We start from the raw sequence: 23,709 nt of genomic DNA, 5'->3' as shown, positions 1-23,709 counted from the left end.
TCAGCTGGAATTTGAACCACTCTCTCCACCGATCACATTCCCAGAGACTATAAATATGCACCATGTGCTCCTTACCTTCTACCTCATACTGCCCCATCTGTCTCTCTCCCTTCATGGTCAAGTTGACTCCGATCCACCTCACTCCCACTTCAATAGGCCTTCTGCCCAACACTTGTCTGAGCCCACTTAAGCAAGGTCTCCTCCCATCCCCATCACTAGACCCAAAGCTGTCCTTTGGTTCTTTCCCTTTCCTGGCCTTTCTGCAATATTTGCCCCTCTTGATCCTTTTCTTCTTCAAGAATTTTTCCTTTCTTGATTCCTGAATGCCCTCTCCTGTTCTCCGCCTCTCTCTCCAATCACTCCTCCTCAGTCTCCTTTGCTGGATCTTCCCCCTTTGCCCCAGGGCTCTGTTCTAGACCCCCTAAGTATTTCTCTGAGTGTCCTCTTTGTCCCCAAATTCTGATGCTTCCAAATCTGAATCCCAGGTCTGTCACTTTTTAATTCAGTCACTTACTGGACATCTCCATTTGACTGTACTACAGGTACAACTCAGCTTCTCCAAGCCTGAACTCCACATCTTCCTTTCAGAACCTAATCTTCTTCCTATATTCCCTTTCCCTGTAAATAGTGTTAGTGCCCAGTCACCTAAGCTAGAAACCTCAATATCTCCCTAGACTCTTATCCATCCCCTACCCACAGTCACTATGGTGGGCAGATTCCAAGGTGGTCCCTGTTGATTCTTCCCCTCTCTCCTCTCCCTGAGAAGGGTCCCAGCCCCTCGGGAAAATGCCCAACTGCCCAGATGGGCTTGGCCCACCGTACAGAAACTTAACAAAGTTCCAATGATGAAACCAAAGGGAAAACAAAACCCAAATCGGAAAACACTGCTCTAGATACAAAAGCCCTTCATCCCTTTACTCTGGGCTTGGCTCTCTCCATGAAATCTCCTGCTGGGACTTAGTAGCCAAGTTGGGGCAGAAACAGTTCAGATATTAGGGAATTTAAAGCTCTCAGGTTGGAAGTGATGTCCAAGGATCAGCAGCATGAGCTACACCTGCAAGCTCGGTAGAAATGCAGACTCTTAGGCCCCAGCTGGGCCTACTGAAGCATAAGGTGCATTTCAGCAAGATCCCCAGAAGACTGATAGGCAAAAGAAAGTCTGACAAGCATTTGTCTAGTCAAACTGTCCATCCAATTCTTAAGTCCCCTATAAAACCAATCAAAAGTTGTTGAGTCTGTTCTTGAACATATCTAATAATGGTGAACACCCTATGTCTTAAAGCAGCCCATTCCATCTTGAGTATGGTTCATAACAGTCCTCACTGCATGATTCCCCCACTTCGTTCTTGTCCTTGGCTTCCCCACTTCCCATCCCTTAGTGTCACTTTATTGTGGATCCGGGGACTCAATACCTATAGCAAACACCCCAGGAATTCACCCCAAGCCCAAATCTATAGGAACCCACTCCAAAGGTCAAAGGAGATCCTATTTCTGTGAATCTCCCTGCCCAATTTTTATTAACCTTCCTGCCTGATGTCATTTAAGCCTGGATTTAAGCACTACAGACCTTTTCCCTGGAGCTCTCAGAAGGCAGAGGGAGCCCAGCCAGAGAGCAATGCAGGGCCCCCTGGTCTTCCAGGGCCCAGGCCTCCCTCCTGCGCCCCCCCATCCCGACCATATTCTCCTACTGGGTTGATGCAGCCCGGTCCAGGAGCTGCTTGTTGCCTGTGGACAGGAACATGGATGTGTCTGAGGCCCAGGCCTGCTGGTCCCCTCTGCAAGGCGGTGGGAAGCTCAGCTCCAGGCCAGCAGGCCAGCTCTCATGACACAGTAGCATGAGGAATTCCCTGACTTAGGGCACACTTCATACTCCGAATGCACGTGACCAAGTCTTTACCCTGTTGGTCCCCACACCAGAAGGATTTGGGGATCCAGCAGGAATTGTTATGACAGGTAGGAACCCTTCAGGAGCAATGAATTTGGAGTCAGTGACCTGGGTCAGGCTCCATCACTTACCCCTTCTGAGGTTCAGTTTTGGGGTGTGTAAGTGGAAAATGGACATGAAATGTGATCCTGGGGGTGGGGGAAATGGAAACAGCTCAATAGCTGAGGAAAACCAGGCCATGTTAACTCCAAGGGCACATTTAGCCCCGTGTCAACCAGCTCAGTTGCACCTCTGACCCCCAGGGCCAGCCCCAATGGGACCCCCTGGGAAGCAGGTCTCCTCACAGCCCTTCCATCTGAGCCTCCAGCTCCACTGAAGGCCCCTCCACATGGGGCTCATCTCTATTACAGTGAACCCACACCTCTTTTCCTTGCCTTGAATGTCTCCAGAGACCCTGTTCCTTCCCTCTGCTCCTCCTGGGCTTCAGGGAGCACTGGCTTGAGTGGGGAGGAGCCGACCGGCTACATGCGATGCACTTCCTGCTTCCCCAGACAGCCTCTGCCCTGCCTCTCCCTTGGCTGCCCACTCCCGAGCCTCCCTGAGTTGCCGCAGATCCACCTGCACTCCTTCACCCACGGACGCCACTGAAGGCTGTAAAGTGCTCACCCCTCTATGACTGTCCAGCATCCCCTCTGCTCCCGAGGCTACCCAGGTCCCTAACCCACCAACCTGAAGGGCACGCCCCCCTCACCCATGTTGGAGATCCATGCCATCCTGCCCTGGATGTGTTGGAAAGAGCACCGGGCTTTGGGGTCTGAGCCTGGCTCTGCCCCTGACAACCTAGGTCACCATAGATGAGGCCCCTGGTGCTCCTTGTGTCTCAGTTCACTGGTGAAATAAATAGAGGTTCCTGCTATGTAGCACAGAAGGGCCACCACATTAGGACCATGGGAGGAGTCAGGGCAGAACCGAGCCCTCTTCCACAGTGACCCTGAGGTTGATCTCCTCCTGGAACCTGCCAGGAGGTGGGGAGCGGGCACGTGGCAGCACTGCCAAGGACAAACTCCTAACCAGACTCATGCGCTGGAGCCGAAGCCCTGCCCCCACTCTCCCCTCAGCCCTCTAAAATTAGGCAGGCAAGAAACAGGGTACCATAGGGGTCTTCTCTAGCCCAGGGTGGTTGTTGATAGACAGGGGATCTGAGCCTCATTTTTTTTTTCTGTAAAATGACAACAGAAGCATTCCCTCACTCTCAGTGCTGTTCAGACAGTGGGTGTGAAAGTACTTGGTAAACTGTGAAGCCACAGGTGAGCACCAATGAGAGAGGGCATCGTGTGCTGTGACACACTCCACCTGCGGCCATGGCAGGCATTACTAATCAATCACGCCCTTCTTCCCTTCTGGATGGTTAAGGCCACACCCTAGGCCTATAGTTCTCAGCTATGGCCACTCCCTTGAACCACATCACTAACTTTCAAAAGATACCAGTGAAACTTGGGCCTCATCCCAGTAGCCTGACTTAATTGGTTTAGAATAGAGGCTCAGACATCAGCATTTTTTAAAAGTTCCCAGGTTATTTTTCAGCCCATATTGCTCTTGGCAACCACAGTCCAATGAACACATAGACTCATGTAACATAGTGACTACACTGCTTGCTAGTCATTGTCCTTAGTCCCTTCCCCAGAGCCATCTCTTGTTTCCCAAACCGTCCACCAAGTCCTATCTGGTCTGTAATGCACATACAGCCCAGCCCTCTCACCTTCAGACCTACCAAGCTAATTCAGGCCCCAACCGTGGGCCTCACTGTGGGGCTCTTGACTCTCTCCTGTAGGAAGCTCCACTCAGTCTCCAGCACCTTGACCTGCTGTTCTAAAACACAGACCCAGAACCCAGAATCACCTTCCCACCCAGGAGACCCCTGGGAGCCCTGAGGCAGAAAGGGATGTGGGAGAGTTCTTCACTCCACCACAACCACCACCCACAATCTGGGTGATAAAACCGTAGCATCTAGAGAAGCAGCCACCATCCCCATATTTGTGAATCCAGCATTTCCTCTAAGCCTCATAACTGGGAAGTTCTTTCTGCTATCCCACCTCAGTCCTTACTGCTGCAAAGGGAACAGGGTGGCAGGGGCAGCAGGTGTGTGTGGATCACTTGCTGAGGAAATGGCAGGGTCTCAAGACAGTTCTGGACACACACACACACACACAAAAACAAACCTGCTAACTGTACATAAACGGGAACGGTTTACAGCACACATTAGGATACGACAACAGGTTTAGTGTTAGAGTACGGTTTAGGATTAGGGTACGGGTTAGGGTCAGGGTTAGGGTCAGGGTTAGGGTCAGGGTTACAGTTACGGAACGGGTACAGTTTAGGGTAGAGGTTAGGGTACAACAACGGGTTAGGGTTAGGGCACGTGTTAGGGTACGGGTTAGCGTTAGTGTATGGGTTAGGATTAGGGTATGGGTTAGGGTAAGGGTTCAGGTTAGGGTTAGGGTTAGGGAATGCATACGGTTTAGGTAACCTAAACCTAACCCGTTTTAGTATCCTAACATGTACCCTAAGCCTTACCTGTTCTCTAACCCTAAGACTAACCCTAAACCTTACCCTAAACCATACCCTAATCCTAACCCATACACTAACACTAACCTGTACCCTAACACGTACCTTAATCCTATCACGTTTTTGTTCCCTCACCTGCACCCTAAACCTTACCGTTTCGCTAACCCTAACCCTCAACCTTACCCTAACAGTACCCTAATCCTAACCCGTACACTAACGCATACCCTAACACTTACCCTATACCTAACCCATTGTTGTACCCTAACCTGTACCCTATACAGTAACCGTTCCCTCACCCTAACCCTATCCCAAACCCTAAACCTTATGCTAACCCCTACCCTAATCCTAACCCATTCACTATCACTAACCAGGACCCTAACATGTACCATAACACTAACCCGTTGTCGTACACTAAGCTGTAACCTAAAGGTTAGGGTAAGGGTACGTGTTAGGGTACGTGTTAGTGGCAGTGTAAGGGTTAGGATTAGGGTATGGGTTAGGGTAAGGGTACAGGTTAGGGTAAGGGTTACGGAATGTGTACGGTTTATGGTACACGTTAAGGGAAGACAAAGCGTTATGGTTAGGGTATGTGTTAGGGAATGGGTTAGTGTTAGTGTATGGGTTAGGATTAGGGTACGATTTAGGGTAAGAGTTAGGGTTAGGGTTAGGGTTAGGGAATGGGTCAGGCTTTAGGGTACAGGTTAGGGTACAACAACGGGTTAGGGTTAGGGTATGTGTTAGGGTACAGGTTAGTTTTAGTGTACAGTTAGGATTAGGGTACGGATTCGGGTAAGGGTTAGTTTTTGGGTCAGGTTTAGGGTTAGGAATGGGTACGGTTTAGAATACAGGTTAGGGTACGATAACGAGTTAGGTTTAGGGTATGTGTTAGGGTAAGGGTGAGTGTTAGTGTAGGGGATAGGGTTAGGGTATGGGTTAGGGTAAGGGTTAGGGTTAGGGTAAGGGTTAGGGTTAGAGTTAGCATAGGGTAAGGTTTAGGGTACAGGTGAGGGTACGAAAACGTGTTAGGGTTAGGGTACGTGTTAGGGTATGGCTTAGTGTTAGTGTACGGTTTAGGATTAGGGTACGGGTTATGGTAAGGTTTAGGGTTAGGGTTAGGGTTAGGGTTAGCGAATGGGTAAGGTTTTGGGTACAGGTGAGGGTACAAAAGCCTGTTAGGGTACGGGTTAGTGTTAGTGTACGGGTTAGGATTAGGGTACGGGTTAGGGTAAGGTTTAGGTTTAGGGTTAGGGTTAGCGAATGGGTAAGGTTTAGGGTACAGGGGAGGGTACTAAAACGTGTTAGGGTTAGGGTATGTGTTAGGGTACATGTTAGTGTTAGTGTACAGTTTAGGTTTAGGGTATGGCTTAGGGTAAGGGTTAGGGTTAGGGTTAAGTTTAGGATTAGGTTTAGGCTTAGGTTTAGGGTTAACGAACAGGTAAGGTTTAGGGTACAGGTGAGGGTACGAAAACGTGTTAGGGTTAGTTTACATGTTAGGGTTAGGGTTAGGGTTAGGGTTAGTGAACAGTAAGGTTTATTGTACAGGTGAGAGTACGAAAACCTGTTAGGTTTAGGTTACGTGTTAGGGTACGGGTTAGTGTTAGTGTATGGGTTAGGATTATGGTACGGGTTAGGGTAAGGGTTATTGTTATGGTTAGGTTTAGGGTTAGGGTTAGGTTTAGGGTTAGCTAACGGGTAAGCTTTAGGGTACAGTTGAGGGTATGAAAACGTGTTAGGGTTAGGGTACGTGTTAGGGTATGGGTTAGTGTTAGTGTATGGGTTAGGATTAGGGTACTGTTTAGAGTAAGTTTTAGGGTTAAGGTTAGGGAACGTGTACAGTGTAGTTTTCAGTTTAGGGTATGACAACGGGTTCGATTTAGGGTACGGGTTAGGGTACGGTTTAGTGTTAGTGTACAGGTTAGGATTAGGGTACGTGTTAAGGTAAGTTTTAGGGTTAGGGTTAGCGTTAGGGTTAGGAACAGTTATGGTTTAGGATACAGGTTAGGGTACGACAATGGGTTAGGTTTAGGGTATGTGTTAGGGTAAGATTTAGGATTAGGTTTAGGGTTAGGGAATGGATACCGTTTAGGGTACAGGTTAGGGTACAACAACGGGTTATGGTTAGGGTACGTGTTAGGGTATGGGTTAGTGTTAGTGTACTGGTTAGGATTGGGGTACATGTTAGGTTAAGGTTTAGGGTTAGGGTTATGGTTAGGGTTAATAACGGGTATGGTTTAGGATACAGGTTAGGGTGCCACAACGGGTTAGTGTTAGGCTACGTTTTAGGGTACAGGTTAGTGTTAGTGTACAGTTTAGGATTAGCGTATGGGTTAGTGTAAGGTTTAGGTTTAGGGTTAGGCTTAGTGAATGGGTACGGTTTAGGGTACAGTTTAGGGTACGACAACAGATTAGGTTTATGGTACGCGTTAGGGTACGGGTTAGTGTTAGGTTATAGGTTAGTACAAGACACTGGCCTCACCTTGTCAACCGGGGAAGCAATACTTGCTTCTGAGTCTTGATCTGCTTGCCCTCCTCTACCCACACCTGCTGAATTGTGGTGTTGACCTGCTGGTTGAAGGCAGCTGATGGTGGCCTCCTTGAGGTGGGGTGCTCAAGCCTAGCCCTGCCGCCTTGCCTTAATCCCCAACCACTACTTTCAGGTTCAGTCCGTCAACCCAGCCCATCCATTCCATCCTCCAATCCCTCCACCTCCATCTCTGGAAGCCCTTCGGACTCCCAAAGACTTCCTCACTGAGTTTTGCTGGCTCTTGCTGGTCACTGGGGAATCTGTCCATCTGTCTTCCTTCCAGCCCTCCTCCCCACAGGGCAAGACCGGCCACCCCAACAGTAGTTCCAGGGTGGACAGGTGTCTGGAGAAGTACCAACTGCATAGTCACTAAAGTCACAATCTTCCCCACCCCCATCTCACTCCCCCTCAGTCCAGGCTCAGGTTCGCAATACTCTGGTTCCCTATCTTATATTTTCTAACAGTGGGGCCAGCATGTGTGGTTCCCACCAGCTCCACCCTTCCTTGTAGACACGCCACCCCCGGAAGGCCAGGTCAGTGAGAGTGAGGAACAGGCTGAACAAAGGCAGATACCTGTCCACCAAGCCCCTACCTTCCCTCTAGGAAAGATCCAGTTCTCAGGGAGAGGCCAGGACCCCTGTCAGGAGCAGGACCGTTTCTGCCAGTGGACACAGATAACACTTTTGTTGAAAACCACAAACCAGGCTGCACACACCCCCCTCTATTCTTTCCTTTCTTCTCCCCACACCTTCTTCTGCCCTCTTCCCAAAGTCCTCTCCGCGCTTCACCTCCCTCCAGCCCCAGAAGTTCTTCCGGCCCCTCTGCTGTGTGTGATCTGAGAATGTCTTCTTTTTCTGCTCTACGGAGAAGATTAACCTGGAAATACAGGCTGCACAGGCGATATGCAGTGGTGTAGTGTGTCCTCGTGGGTGTGTGGTGTCTGCTCACGTGAGCATCTGGACTGAGGTCCATGTGCACACCTTAACTACTCAAGAGGCCAAGGCATCAGATCATGCTGTTTATTGAGGACGCAGCGGGAGGGCCTTTAAGAGGAAAGTAGAAACAAACAGGCCTCCTCTTCCCTGCTTGTGGGTGCAGGAGAATGAAGAAAGAGATCCTGAGTTGTACTTGGTCCACTCAGAATGAGTCATGAGCCAGCCAGGGAGGGGCAGGGATGACCTCACTTGGTCGTTTGTCTTTCACCCCTCTTTTTCCTGAACGCAGAGCCGCTCCTACCACAGGCAGTTAGTAGGAGCTGGGACAAAGGCCCCAGTGTGAGAGGGGGGCCTCAGTCTGAGACCCACGGGGCCAGAGAAAGTAATTAGTGACTGAGCCAGAGGCTGTGCAGAGGATCGAAGACTGGGAGCTGGTGGCATGGCTCGGGGACCACAGCCAAGGAGGCGAACCCCGAGCGTGTGTGGGGATGAATTTCACCAGGCTTAGTCGTCCACACCTGTCCAGGTTCAGGATGACACAGGTGGGTGGCCAAGGCCAGCACTGGAGGCACAAAAGCAGAGCCATCAGGGTAGGAGTGGGGATGAGAGCAGGCTAGGGAGAGCTCACGTGGGAGCCAGAGCTGGGATGAAGAGGTGGCAGGAAAGCAGCCCTCTCTACAGACTGGCTTTCTTGGAGGGGGCACTCGGGCTGGAGCCCTTCCCCAGGGCATCCTTGTAGTCAATGGTGCTGCTCTGGTTCCGGCCCTCCCTGCCGTGGATGCTGCACACTCCAGAGATGCAGCTGCTGCCGTTGCCCACATAGCCTCCGCTGACCAAGTTGGGCCAGAAGCCATAGCCACTGCTGCCGCTGGTGCTGCTAATGATGGCTGCAGGGGGAGAGCAGGGTCAACACCCCACAAGCACAGCTGGGGACGTGACCGGAGGAGGCCGCCTTTCCCCAGGACAGGTGGGGCTCTTCTTGGAACAATGGGTTGGGTGGGGGACCCAGTCACAGCCAACCCCGTCCCCACTGGGGAAAATATCTCAGAGAGAGCTTCCTCCATGCGTTGCCCTCGGCTTGCCCAGCTTATATCCAATCTAGCTGATTCTTAACTCTCAGAGGTCCACCTCTTTGGTCCAGGTACCAATGGACCCACCTGTCATTCTGAACACCCTGCCTCTTTTATTAGTATTTTTCTAAACTTCCCAGCTTCCAACCTCTCCCTCCCACCGTCTGTCCTCCAGATGGCATCTTTTGGAAGCTATGATTTAACTCTTAGCCCTGATGAGAAATCCAGAGATCGAACACTTTCAGCTTGACCTCCGAGGTCCCCCATTTACCAATTCCCCAGCCCAGGTCTCATCATAACTTGCAACCTGGCTCCCCAGACCTCACACACACCCATACTCACCTTCTTGCACTGTGTCCTTTGGTTCCTCATCACCATAGTGATAACCTTCCTAGCTGCCCTCCGAACAGGGAGACAGAATGATAAGAAGGAAGGAGCGTTGGGCTGGGAGTCAGGAGGCCTGATTGCTGGACATCCCCTGCCGTCTGGCTGTGTGATCTCAGGCAAAGGTTTCCCCTCTCTGGTCCTTAGATTCCTCATCTCTTCCACACACAGGGTATAACTAAGGCCCTTTCAAGTCCACACATTCTACAATTTTAGGTCCAAGAACACAAGTACTTACAGATGCTGACAGGGGAGGGAAATTCTCCTGACATCCTGTTAGGGGAGAAATAAAATAAGAACAAGCAGTCATTCAACCCACAATCTATTAACCTCAAAGCTAGTGCCCCCACCGGCCTAATGTGGGTTTCTGAACTCAGTAGGCACCTATGGAAATACCAGGGCTCCTTTGGCACAAGCAGAGCTCCAGAAGCTATGGGGGCCACCCCTGAATCTTTGGGGTAACCAGGCAAAAATCTATCAAACAGTAGTTCTCCTGAGGTGTGCTTGTGGGGACGGCATGGACTCCTCCCAAGGGTCAGCCTCCCAGGCATTGAGGCTTTCGTTCTCCCAAGAGCATTGGTGATGCTGGAGCGGCCGCCCTGGGACAGCACTCACAAGCTCATCTTGTACCTGGACAATTAAGGAAGAGAGAACAAGAAGGCCTAACACAGTAAAGTTTTTTTTTTTGGTGGGGGGGGTGTGGGTAGTGTACCCAGGTACAGGCAGGGAAGTGGTGAGGACTGAATGAACAAATCAACGTAGCACAGTGCCTGGTATGAAGTAAGCCCTCGTGTCTGGGTAGTATTATTAATTCTATTATTATTCCTAGCATCACCACCCCTTCATTCCCCAAGAACTCATCTCTTCTGGATTAAGATGTGTTAGACTTTCTCCTTTGGTCCTTCCCAAACCCCTGTGGCCTTCCTGCCAGAGCATCGCTCCCTCACCGGCACTCCTTGCTCTCCAGCAGCTTGTGGTAGATGGCGATCTCCATGTCCAGGGCTAGCATCAGGCTCATGAGCCCCTGTTACTCACGCATCATCCTGGCCAGCTCCTCTTTGGAGGAGTTCATCCAGCTTGGCCCTGACATCCTTCAGGGCGTTGTCCCCATGCTGCTCAGCATCGGCGATGGCCGTCTCCAGGTTGGAAGCCTAAATGGGGAATTACAGAGGTTGGAAACTGGAAGGGCTCACTGGAATCGTCCACCTCCAAGTCCCACTCATTCTTTCAGATTCTGGAGCAGAGATTCCTACCTCCACCCTTCAGACTCCCTGTTCCTCTTCTAGTTGGAGCCCCTTCTGGGGTCAGCAAGTCCTTTCTTAGCTTTATCTCCACTCTGTTTAGACATTGGTGGTGATGAAAAATAGTGCATCCTGCCCCCCTGAGTTGATGGCTAATTCAGTGCCACTCAGTACCTTGCAAAGTCTTTATTTGGCCACCCTGCTCTGAGTATACAAAATGAGTAAGAGTAAGCTCAGCCTTCTACTCTTGAGTTGTTTAAAGTCTAGGAGGACAGATCACTGGAATATGGTATTGCAGGTACAACAACAGTGGCTTCTCAGGTGCATGGGGTCACAGATGAAGGCATGGGGAAGGAGATACCCCAGGACAAACAATTATTTCCCAAGTGCTTACCATACGCCCGGCACTGTGCTCAGCCCTACACATGGCTTTTATATAACTTGACTCATCCAGTCCTCACAACACCCTTTGCAGTGCAGACAAGTAACTTGCCCAATGTCCCAGAGCTTCTAAGTGTTAAAACCCATGGGAGAGTGGAAAGAGCACTGGACCAGGAGTCAGGAGACCTTGGTTCGGATCACAACGCCACCACTTACTGCAGTGCAACACTCTTAACCTCTCTGAACCCCAGTTTCCTCATCTGTAACAACAGGTAAGGCTTGCCTCACAGGGTCTTTGGGAGGATTCAGTGTGATAAAATGACAGGAGATGCTGCTATTGTTAATGTATATGAGAATCTTGTCTCCCCACCTACTAGAACTGAGACTGTTGCCTATGTTCCCAGGAGCAGTACTCCGAGTAAGGCCTTAATAGATATCCACGGAAGGATCTTGAAGGGGTGCTCTCTGAGCCCCCTTCTCCTCAATCACTGAATCAACAAATGTTTATTAAGCAGCTACTCTGTGCCCGGCACTGTACTAGACGCTGGGAAAACAACGGGAGCAAAGTAGCCAGCTCTCTGCCTCCCTCTGGTCCAGTGGAAGAAGGGACATGCAGGTGTCTGGCAATTACAGAAGCCTGACAAGTACAGGGGAGACACAAGTGCCAGGAGAGCACATTGATCAGGGCAGGAGGGGCAGAGGGATGTGGTCCTAGCCCACCCTGTCGGGTGAGAGGAATCTTCCTAGGGGAGGGGGCTTCAAAGCAGGGGTCCTTGGGGCAAGTTGCAGATGAGACGCCCCAGGGACACCTGTTCTAAGGGTTTGACACAGTGACCTCTTTGGTCCCTTTCCTCCCCTGGGCAGAGATTTGGGAGGCTGACGCTCTCGGCCCACTCATCCTCCTCCAACTGTGCCTGTCCACCCCACGCAAAGGCAACCAGCCACCTCACCTGCTTCTTCACATTCTCAATCTCTGAGCGGATCCTCTGGATGAGCCAGGTGAGCTCTGAGATCTCTTTCTTGGTGTTTTTGAGGTCGTCCCCATGCTGGCCAGCTGCCAGCTGCTGTTCTTGGAACTGGGGACCCAAAGGGCAGAGCCATGGATGGGGGTGATGAGCGTGTCGTGGGAATACATGGTGGCTTGGGGTTGGCGATGTCATGGGAGCAGGCCACGCTGGACACTTAACTAGACATTCCGGCCCAGCCCTCATGCCTACTGGGGTCACCTTCCCCGGCCTGGCCTCAGCCAAGCTCACCTTGGTCTGGTATAGCGTCTCGGCCTCGGCCTTGCTCTGCAGGGTGATCTCCTCGGACCTCATCAATGATGCTGTCCAGGTTCAGGTCATGGTTGTTGTCCATGGACAGGATGACAGACATGTCACTGATGTGGGACTGGATCTGAGCGATCCCTGGAAGGGGAAACAGTAATGGTCTCAGGACTTGACTGATGGAGGCCAACAACCTCCCTCCCAAGGTAAGCAAATCCTGGTGATGCCAATTTAGGGGCTCCAAACCAAGGCTGTTGCTCTCTGGGCAAAACGAGTTCCCTCCAGGTCCCAGACAGAGTCCTGCTGCTATGGAGATAAGGCCAGGACCATTTCCTTCCCACCCAGAGAGGACATGAGGAGCCTCTGAGGGCTGAAATAGAGATGAGTGGTTGAGAGCTGGGGCCTGGGTGCCCCTCCCAGCCCCAGAATAGAGTTTTACCTGCTGGCAGCCCTCAGAGGGGTGGAATGAAGAGACGGACTTACAGCTTCATAGAGACACTTGAAGAACTTGATCTCCTGGTCCATGGAGTCCACCTTGGCCTGCAGCTCCACCTTATTAGCATAAGCTGCAACCACGTCCTGAAAGATAGCCCAGCCATCCCCAAGTCACTGCCAGTGCAGCCCAGAAGGCAGCACACACCCCAGCCTGGGTCCCCTGCGCAGGGAAATAGCCACCTCTTCTCTTTGGGAGGTTCCTGGGAAAGGGGAGGAAGGAGCAAAAGGCCCAGCCCTGCCCCATCCTGAGAATGGGCTCCCATGGCGGTAGGGGTGGGGTGCCCCTCTAAGGAAGGGAACCCATCGAGGCTGCTGTCAGTCATCACTGTGACATCTGAGCCAGGCCCACAACTGCAGGGAGAGCCCCTGTGTGTCACCCTCCACTGTTCTTCACTGTGGACAAACCCCGACCCCATTAAACACTCAAGAATGCCATCATCCTCTCTGCCGTTTTATTCCCTTCTCTGGATACTCTTGCATCGTGGTTTTCCCCTGCCTTCCCCTCGCTATTTCTGAATCAGTTCACTTTCTTTGAAAGCAGAGCACACTGGCAGGCTCAGCTCCTCCAGGTCCCAGGCCAGCCCCAGATCCAAGACCTGCCTACCCCTCACTTTTCTGAGCAGCACAAACCCATTCTCTGCCACTGTCTGCCTGTTGATTTCTTCCTCATACCTGCAGGAATGCCAGTGCTCTGTCAGTTAATATGTCTCACATTTGCCCAGGGAAGACCCTGAGAGAGGGCACAGATGCTGAGGGGCTGCAGAGTCCAGGGCCAGTACAGCCAGCCAGGCAAGGAAGGCTTCCAGGAGGAGGAGATGTGGTCACCAATTTTGGAAGAAGGAGATTATTGAAGATCCAGCTTCAAAAATGAGGAAGGAGGGCTTCCCTGGTGGCACAGTGGTTAGGAATCTGCGTGCCAATGCAGGGGACACGGGTTCGTGCCCCAGTCCAGGAAGATCTCACACGCCACAGAGCGGCTAGGCCCGTGAGCCACAACTACTGAGCGTGCGTGTCTGGAGCCTGTGCTCCACAATGGGAGAGGCCGCAGCAGTGAGAGGCCAGCGCACCGCGATGAAGAGTGGCCCCTGCTCGCTGCAGCTGGAGAAAGCCCTCGCACAGAAACGAAGACCCAACACAGCCAAAAATAAACATAAAATAAATTAATTAATTTTTTAAAAAATGAGGAAGGAGCGTGTGGCATGAATCTCCTGTAGGAAATCTCACATCTGTCCTAAGTGCCAGGCTGGAGGAGCAGGGAGCAAGTTTCCATTTTCTTGGGGGGTGATTCTGCTTAGTATGACAAGGAACACTGCCTCCCTCCACCTCCAAAAATGTTAAGCTGGGGCAGCTGCCCACTCCTGCTTGACGAACTCAAAAGGGACAGGGACAGTCGTGTAGCTACAGGGGGTCCCCTCCCAGCTCATCTCTTCTTGTAGTCCTCCACCACATCCCGCACGTTCCTCAGGTCCGAGTCCAGCCTCATCCGGCCCCCGGACAGCGTCTCCAGCTGCTTGCACAGGTTGCTGGTGCAGCCCTCGAGGATAGGCTCCAGGTTGTTCCTACAGTTGTTCAGGTCCAGCTGCTGCAGCAGCTCCCACTTGGTCCCCAGCACCTAGGTCTGCTGCTCCAGGATCCGCACCTGGAGCCCAACGCCCAGAGGTGTTGAGCCACCACAAAAACAGTCACACCCGTCATTCCCAGGGAGCTTTGCAAAGCGCTCCCCTGAATTTTCTCCTTTACCCCTCACAACATCTGCATGAGGTGGGTGCGTCATTAGCCCTATTTTGTGTAAAGGAAACTGAGGCATAGAGAAGTTGGGCTTCTTTCCAAGGTTCAATAGTTTAATAAGTGGCAGAGCCCAGAACTGAACCCAGATATGTATCCCCATAACCCATGCATCGGATCACTCTGAACCCACTGTGGCCAAACCAGCCCAGGGCAGGGGTGAGCTTGAAAGTACTGGAACAGAGTCAGGCAGGGTTCGTCTTTGAAAAGGTTGACCACTCTAAAGAAGGGAGTCTGCTCTTCATTTTCTAACATCTCAAGCTCAGCGAGGCTCAACGGACCAAGGACTTCTGGGTGTTCTAAATTCCTGCATCAGCCTCCAACTGCATCTCTGCGCATGCCTCCTCCTCCTCCCCTAGTCCTGCTCCTCAGAACCATCTTCCCTAGAGCAAGCATGGCTTACAGAGCCAGATGGACAGATGGAGCTCCCCATGCCACTGTGTCCTCACTGGGCCAGGAAACTGACCAGAGCTGGTGGGTGTGCATACACTTCTCTTGTTTGGTTTGGGAATTTTCTTTAACGTGACTTCCCTTAATTGTACATGAGCGCAGCTACTGTTTAAACAAGGTTGTGTCCCTTAAAATCAGAAACACAGGACATTAGAAAACCATCTGGTATTCAGTGTTGAGACGGAATTGGTCACCAAACAGCTTGCGTCCAGCAGATCTGGTTTGGTTTAACCAGTCTTGACTTTTTCATGTCTATTCATAGGACTAAGCATTGACCAAAGAGAAAACCCTACACCCAGGACACCACATTTGGACTCCACATCTGGATGATCGATAGGATGCACCCATCTTCTCTGGTTGCCTGGGGTTATGGGATTATACTCCTCTAGAGACTAAAATTATTTAGAAACCCTCCAGGCTTTTGAGCCTGTTTCCCTCTCACCCCAGGCAGACCACCTTTTTCACAGAGGTGACTGTCTTCATGTTTGTCTTTCTTTCCATGTCTCCAGACTTTACTCCTTAATATGAGGTTTGACCAGCCCAGCCAAAAGTCAGTCCACTCCCATCCCCCCAGACCTCAAACTTCAGAACACTTTGATCTCCTAGAGGTGAAAAGGCTTAGAGGTAAGAAGCCACAGAGAAGGTGGCAGCCCCTGAAGAGAGCAGAGGCAGCAGGGAATCCTCCGAGCCAGGGTCCAGAGCCGTGGGGAGGTGAGGCTTTGATGGCCACTGGCCATCACAACATAGGATTTGTCCTGGGCTGACTTGTCCTTGGTGCCTCACTGTCATGTGGCCAGCATAGCCCTCCAGTCCCCAGTACTAGGTCTGGAGGCAGGAGGCTGAGCATCCAACCTTCCCTTCCCTACCCTGGAGATGACCTTGGGCACGGCATTACCTCCATGCTTTTGCCGACCCACAAAATGGGAGCAATCATTTCTTATCTATGGAAAGTCAGGGCCTATCTGGACTGGATGATCCCTTGAGGCCTCTTCCAGACCTTTGGTTCTTCTCCTTCTCAACATCCCTACCCTAGCTCTCGGAGATAAAAATGACAATAACAATAACCACCATTTGGGGAGCACTTAGTATGTGTCAGGCATCGTGCCAACATCTTCACATGCATTTTCTTTCGTGAATCCGACAATGACCCCAAGAGGTAGGTTAGTATCTCCATTGTAGAGATGAAGAAACAGAGGCATAGACAGGATGAATGACTCTCCACATGTCCACATAGCTGGCTATGTGGCTGGCTTAGCCACACAAGTCACACAGCTGGTAAGTGGTGGGGCCAAGGTGGAAGCCAGGTCTGACTTCAGAACACTGTGGAGACCTCTTCCCCACCACACTATTCTGCTTCTCAAGAGAGTCCTTAGACCACCAAAACTAATGCCCATGGCCAAGCCCCCTGTGAATGACCACACACTGATGCTCGCAATCCACCTGTCAAATGACTAGCAGAGAAATCAGCTTACAATTGATGGGAGGAGGACAGCTTCCCTGACCAATCAGGGGCAGACTCCCTCTCACTGGCTTTCTCTATGCACAGCCTGCATGTGCCCAGGCTTACCAATAGCACCAAGCTGGCCCTCAGGAGTAAGAAGCAAGGGTCTGTCTTCTCTTTGGAGCTCCTGCCAGTAACCCTGACAAGCCTCTGCCAGTAGCAGTTGACCTACCTTCTCTCGGGAAAGACTACACAGCCCCAAGCTAGCTGGATGGACCACAGTCCCTGGGGGACTTGGCCACAATCAGAGTCACACATCTGGGGTCAGGACAGCTGTTCAGCAGGTTTGCAGCTGGCAAAGCTGAAGGTGAGCTCACCCCAGAGGAGCTGGAGTATAAAGGCCGAGGAGGACTGTCCTGCCAGACACTCAGCTCTGCTCCCATCCTGCTGCTTGGCTGCCAGAGAGGTGCCTTCCTGGGCAGCCCCATCCCCCTCGCTTCCTCCTTGCTCAACTCCATGGCCGGGACCATCTCCTTTGAGTTTTGCTGGCCATCTCCTTCCTCCAGCCCCACCCCAAGCCTCTGGTGAAGTGTGTGGACTCAGGACTCTGAGGACCCAGGTCTTGTCCCTGCCACGTGACCACGGACAGGTCTCCCAACTTCCTAAGCCTATGTTTCCACATCCCTAAAAAGGAGGGTGCTAATACCTGCTCCACCTACTCCCAGAGGTGGATGGGAGGCACCTTGTAAATAATAATGATGATGGTAATGATAATAGCTAACACACAGTGTGAGCTCTGCTGGGCACTGCTCTAAGCACTACACATATATTAACTCATTTAATGCTCACAGTGGCCCTGTGAGGCAGGTACTGTTGTTATCCCCATTTTACAGATGAAGATACTCAGGCACAAGGAAGTTAAGTAACTTACTGATGGTTGCACAGCTAGTGAGCAGCTGAGCCAGGATTTGAGCCAGGGTTCAGCCCAGGCAGCCTGGCTACCATCTGTGCTCGTAGCCTCTACACTCTCCTGGCTTTCTCATGTGCAAATGTCCAGTGCAGGGGCCTGCACGGTGTGAAAAACTGAACTCACCAGCACTCACTTTTCCCACACTCTTCTTCCTGTCCCAGACTCTCTAGGTAGCAGAACTGACCCCCCCCCCCCACCGCTCCCCTTCTCAGCCTGCTTTACTCTTTTGAAGACAATTGTAATTTCAGGACTTGGGTAGGTGTGCTTATGAGACGATTGCATGTTTCTCACATGCATCATGCTTTTCTCTGATGACATGCTCTGGGCTGTTCTTCCAGCCTCCTGCCCACCAGGGCAGGCTTGTCCTACCCTTTAAGACAAACCAAGACACCCGTCCTCTAAGAAACCTCCCCCAAGCCCTCCCTGGGTCAGCTGCACCTTTCTGCACACAACCCTATTGCCTAAGTGCTGTGTGCATCCCTCCAGCCTAACAGTTCCCTCCGAGGCCGGGTGATGCTCTCTGCTCCTTGGACCCAGGCTCAGGATCATGATATGAATTGTGAGCACTGCTCACCAGCTGAAAGATGTTCTCCCATATGTGTCAGAGGCCACGTGGGGGTCCACAGCTACATGCGGGTGGTCATTAACACGAACTTAAGCAGAATGGTGCCCAGGGACTGGCATGACTGTCTCGGTTGTCTGTGGCTGACAACTACTTTGATGAGTTGGTGCCTGATTGTACCAGTTGTTAAGTATTTTGAATATCTTCCATAGACTTGAATCTGTGAGCCGATGAGCGTGTGTCTATGCATGTGGACCCCGGTTTCTGTTGACAGTCCACCCGACAATGGGCCCCATAGTAGACTAGCTATTGCTTTCAGATCTCCATGTCTCCATTCCTCGCTGTTAGTGGCACACAGGTGAGATCAGATTGTCCTGTTTTTATTATATCCTTTTTTAATAATGGGGAATGTGGTGACTCCCAGCTGGAAACCAACTGAGAGAATCAAATTCTTTCATTCATTCAACACCCCTGAGACCATGAAAGCAAGAAAGAATATCCCTTCCCACGGGTAGGAGGGTAGACCAACTGACTTCTCAAGGTCAGAGCATCCGTTTTAATGGGACTTTCTCTACCAATTAACGTGGATGAATTAGTTAAAGCCTCACACTACACCAGGCTTGGAAGCAAGCTTGGGACGTTTGCAAAGATCAGGAAATGGGAAGATGAAAGGCAGAAGGAAAGGCAGAGGGAGGAGAGGCAGGAAAGAGTGGAGGAGGTTCCAGGAGACAGGGCACAGCCATTGTGACTGCCATCCTCTTTTGCATCAGTGACTTATTCTGCAATTACTGAGCAAGCATTCAGGGCCAGGCATTTGCCACATACCAGAGACAGGTGAAGACAGAGGTCCCCCAACCCCCAGGCTTGCCCTCTGCCAATCAAGTGGAGGGTAAGTTATCTCTATCTCTCTACTGGGTGCCACTGCTCGCCCTATCTGTATTCCAGGTTGCTATCTGACATACGGTGAGAAAGGCTGGAAGCCAACTCCAGGGACACCATTTCTCTGGCCTCTTCTCTGCTACCCCCCCCCACACAATTTTATTTTTTATTTGAGTTAGATTCACATACCATAAAAATAACCATTTTAAAGTGAAAATTCAGTGGCATTTAGTACATTCACGAAGCTGTGCAACCACCACCTCTATCTAGTTCCAAATATTTTTATCACCCCAAAAAGAAACCCAGTACCCACTAGCGGGCACTACTCATCCCCCCTACCCCAATCCCTGCAATCACCAAACCTCTATGATTTACCTATTCTAGACATTTCATATGAATGGAATCATACAATATGTGACCTTAGGGGTCTGACTTCTTTCACTTAGCAGAATGTTTTCAAGGTTTTTCCACACTTTAGCATATACTTCCTTCCTTTTTATGGCTGAATAATATTCCGTTGTAAAGTGTATACCACAATTTTTTCATCCATTCATACATTGATGGACATTAGGGCTGTGTCTTAGTCCTTTCAGGCTACTATTAACAAATACCATTCTGGCAGCTTATAAACAATAGCAATTTCTCTCTCAGGGTTCTGGAGGCTGAGAAGTCCAATGTGAAGGCACCAGCATGGTCGAATTCTGGAGAGGACCATCTTCCTGATTCATAACCAATGCTTTCTTGCTCTGTCCTCACATGGTGGAAAGGGCCAGGGAGCTCTGTGGGGTCTCATTTATTAAAACACTAATCCCATTCATGAGGGTCAACCCTCATAACGTAAGCGCCTCCCAAAGGCCCCACCTCCTAATACCATCATGTTTGGGAGGTAGGATTTTAACACATGAGTTTTGGGGAGACACACATGCCGACCATAGCAGACTATTTCCACCTTTGGCTATTGTGAACAGTGCTGCTATGACCATGCACATACATATATTTGTTTATGCACCTGTTTTCAATTCTTTTGGCTGTAGACCTGGGAATGGAATTGCTCGATCATATGACATTTCCATGTTTAACTTTTCGAGGAACTGCCCAAATGTTTGCCACAGTGGCTGAACAATTTTACATCCCCTCCAGCAATGTACAAAGGTTCCAATTTCTCCACACCTCTGCCAACACTTTTTATTTTCCATTATTTTTTATCATAGCCATCCTAGTGGGTGTGATGTGGTACCAATTTGTGGTTTGGATTTGCATTTCCCTGATGACTGATAATGTTGAGCATCTCTTCATGTGCTTGTTGGCCATTTGTATATCTTCTTTGAAGAAAGGTCTATTAAATTCCTTTGATCATTTTTAAATTGGGTTGTCTTTTTGTTATTGAGTTGTAGGAGTTCTTTGTATGTTTTGGGTACTAGACTCTAATCAGATACATGATTTGCAAATATTTCCTCTCATTCTCTAAGCTATCTTCTCATTTTCTTGGTAATGTCCTTTGATGTATAGAAATTTTTAATTTTAATGCAATCCAATTTCTCTATGTTCTCTTTGGTTGCCTGTGTTTTCGGTGCCATATCTAAGAATATATACCCAAATCCGATCCCCTACATTTAGTTGTAAGAGTTTTATGGTTTTAGCTCTTATATTTAGGTTGTTAATCCATTTTGAGTTAATTTTGTATATGGTGTGAAATAGGGGTCCAACTTCACTCTTTTGCATTGTAGGAATCGAATTGTCCCAGCACTATCTGTTGAAGATATTGTTTTCCTCCACTGGGTGGTCTTGGTACTCTTGTCAAAATGGTCATAGATGTATGGATTTTACCCCCCAAATCTGTCGGTTGGGGCCAAGGAAGAGGCTCACATGGCAGGATGCACCCTGCGTGGGTAGCAGGCCGTGGGAGGCATTTCCTGCAATTCACAGTATCAAGAATCTGTGTTTTAGTAGGACCTCATGGGGTCATTTTTACCTCATGGGATCATTACCATGGTCCCAATGAGATTGTCTCCTGTGTGTATAGCCTCCAGGGACCAGAATCCTACACTTCTGTGGTCTCCCAGTGCAGGGCTTTGCACTTTTCCATTAAAACACCCTACATTCTGTTTATCCTAAATCCCTCCTATTGGCATCTCCCTAGAAGAGCCAGGTGAAGCCCTCAGCCGGAAAGAGGCGGGTGGGGGAGGGGTGGGAGTGTCCTCACCGCATCATACAGACATTTGAGGAACTTGATATCTTTGTCCAGAGAGTCCTCTCTGGCCTGGAGCTCCACCTTGACCGTGTAGGCTGCATCCGCATCCTGCTGAGAGGCACCCAGAGCCGTTGGTCAATACAACCCTCATCCCATCTGCTGTCCTGTCCCTGCCCCAAAAACCATTTGATTTCCTATTTTTTCCCACAGAGGGAAGCATGTTGATGAATAAAATTCCTCAATATTGCTTTTCTCTCCTATTCACTGCATCTTTGGAAATAGGGAAAGAAGAAGGGGCCTGCTCTTCCTCTGTGACACCTGGAGAAAACAAAGCCCAGAGAGGTAGAGTGAGTTTCCTCAAGTCACACAGGAAGGCTGAGCTGGACCAGAGTTTCCCAATTTCCAGACCAGATTTTCTCCTGTCTGCCTCTGTCCATTTCCTGGGTGTGTGTCTTCTCCTTCTTGCTAGAGGCCAGAATATGTCTCCACCTCCATTCAGGCACCCGTCTCTCCCCAGGAGGCCAGGGCTGGAGTCCTGAGCAGGGTTGTTTAGGATGGGAACTCGAGAGAAACCAGAGTCCATAGGCTCTTCTCTCCCTTACCTTTTTGAGCACCACAAACTCATTCTCAGCTGCCATGCGCAGATTAATCTACATCTCATACCTGTGCACAAGGAGAGAAGATAGCAGAAGTCTCAGTCCCCTCGGCCAAGTGACCTACTCTTCCCACTGGCCAGGCAAGTGCTGGGGATGCAGAGTCCCCGCAGGATCTCCTGGAAGTGAGCACTTCAGGGGCTGGTGATGGCAGTACTGTGTCCCTGAGTTGCCTCATTTTCATTCCACTCTCTGGATCCTAGGAAAATATCCAGGTTCCCCAAACCCATCACTGAACAAATCAGTGGATCAATGAGCAAAGGAACTTCTTCCCATCAACCAGGTAGGAAGTTCTCATCAAACAAGGGGGGTCCTTCCGCCACAGTCAGAGGAGAGGTGTGAGCCCCTGACCCTGGTGCTTGTTCCCTCCTCTCCTAAAAAGTGGCACAGAGATTGAGTGAGCCCAGGAACCTTTTTTTTTTTTTTTTTTAGTTTCTGCTTTATAACAAAGTGAATCAGTCATACATATACATCTGTTCCCACATCCCTTCCCTCATGCATCTCCCTCCCTCCCACCCTCCCCATCCCACCCCTCCTTTGAGAACATGACCCATGACCTTGGCTGGGCCCACTGACCTTTTCTTGTGGCCTCCACCAGGTCCCGCATGCCCTTTAGCTCCAAGTCCAGCCTCACCTGGTCCCCAGACAGCATCTCCAGCTGCTTGCACAGGTTGTTGATGTAGTCCTCAAGGATGGGTTCCAGGTTGTTCTTACAGTTGTTCAGGCCCAGCTGCTGTAGAAGCTCCCACTTAGTCCCCAGCACCTGGTTCTGCTGCTCCAGGAACCACACCTGGAATCACACGGATGCTACCGTGTCCCGTGGATAAATCCATTGACAGCCCCCAGTCCCTGGTTACATAGATTTTCCTAAAGTCATTTGGCTCCAGTCCTGACTCTCCATTCATGGAATTCCATGCAAACAAGACCCTTTACAAGTGCTCCTTCCATAGCCTTTTGAATAAAACCAATCACTGAAAACCCACTGAAGAAGGAGATTCCACAGGGTTCTTCTGTTGCCTGACCCAGCCCACAGGAGATGCTCTTCCTCTGTCTCAGCTAAGTGTTTGTTCTGAGCCTTTCCCATGAGCCTTTCCCTCTGATTAGTGCTGATTCTATCAGCCATTCATCTGCCTTAAAGAGCCGGAGATGCATCCAGCTGTTCTCCAGATTCCCATCACTTCTTTCTCAAGGTAGGGCTACCCTTTACCCAATTTCCCACCCTTCTCTGTAAAATCCCCAAAGAAAGCAGCACATTCATTTATTCTTTCGTGCCACCTAGCTCACAGGTCTGTTCTTCTCTCTGCTATGATCACACCGCCCTTCCTGAGGTCCAGCAGCAACCTTTCTATCCACAATGCCCCGTGCATTCCCAGGCAGCATGGAATCACTCACATCTCACTGGACTGTCTTATCCTCCTGGGAGACCCACCTTGTCGATCAAGGAGGCAAACTTGTTGTTCAGCGCCTTGATCTTCTCCCACTCTTGGGCACGCACCTTCTGGATCTCGGGGTCCAGCTCCACATTGAGGGGGACCAGGAGGCTCTTGTTGACAGTGACCTGGTGGATGCCCCCAGGTGGGCACATGGATGGGCACATGGGCCCCAGGGCCACACTGTCAAACAGGCTGCCTGCAAAACCACTGGCCCGGGCCCCTCCATACCCAGAGCCAAGACCAAAGCTGTAACCTCCAGTCCGAACACTGTTACCAGCCACATTGAGGGAAATACACCTATTCCCTCTGAGAATGTAGAGGCTTCAGCTGCCAAAGCCAGCCCCAGCTCCTTTGCCAGCTGCACGGTAAGAAGCCACACTGCCCACAGCCTTCCTCAGCCCCACTGCCGAGTGCCCACTGAAGCCACCCTCGTCACCACCAGATTTGATGTTCAGTTGCCGGCTCATGGTGGCAAAGATGGAGTTGGCAGAGCTGGAGAAATGCAGTCACCAACAGAGAGAGAACACTCGATGGGGCACCCAGAGCATGGCTGCCTTCCATCCTGTCCATCCCTGGACACGAGAAAAGGGCGTCTCT

The 23,709-nt window shown here is 50.5% G+C and overlaps 1 protein-coding gene across 1 annotated transcript; it reads right to left on the bottom strand.

Annotated features, from left to right (window-relative positions):
* Positions 1-2,842: 2,842 nt before the first annotated feature.
* LOC132499516 (keratin, type II cytoskeletal 74-like) lies at positions 2,843-23,579 on the bottom strand. The gene is given in 18 exon segments (XM_060114178.1): positions 2,843-2,900; positions 6,927-7,029; positions 7,723-7,833; positions 8,409-8,471; positions 8,593-8,796; positions 9,602-9,636; positions 10,311-10,427; positions 10,429-10,514; positions 11,936-12,061; positions 12,242-12,296; positions 12,298-12,394; positions 12,733-12,832; positions 13,360-13,423; positions 14,176-14,345; positions 21,039-21,134; positions 21,629-21,689; positions 22,252-22,469; positions 23,109-23,579. Coding segments are annotated over 18 exon segments (2,235 nt in total).
* Between the last annotated feature and the right edge of the window lie 130 nt (positions 23,580-23,709).

Source organism: Mesoplodon densirostris, chromosome 11 (genome assembly GCF_025265405.1).
Source record: "Mesoplodon densirostris isolate mMesDen1 chromosome 11, mMesDen1 primary haplotype, whole genome shotgun sequence".
Taxonomy (NCBI): Eukaryota; Metazoa; Chordata; class Mammalia; order Artiodactyla; family Ziphiidae; genus Mesoplodon; species Mesoplodon densirostris.
This window is presented reverse-complemented; position numbering and strand designations above follow the sequence as displayed.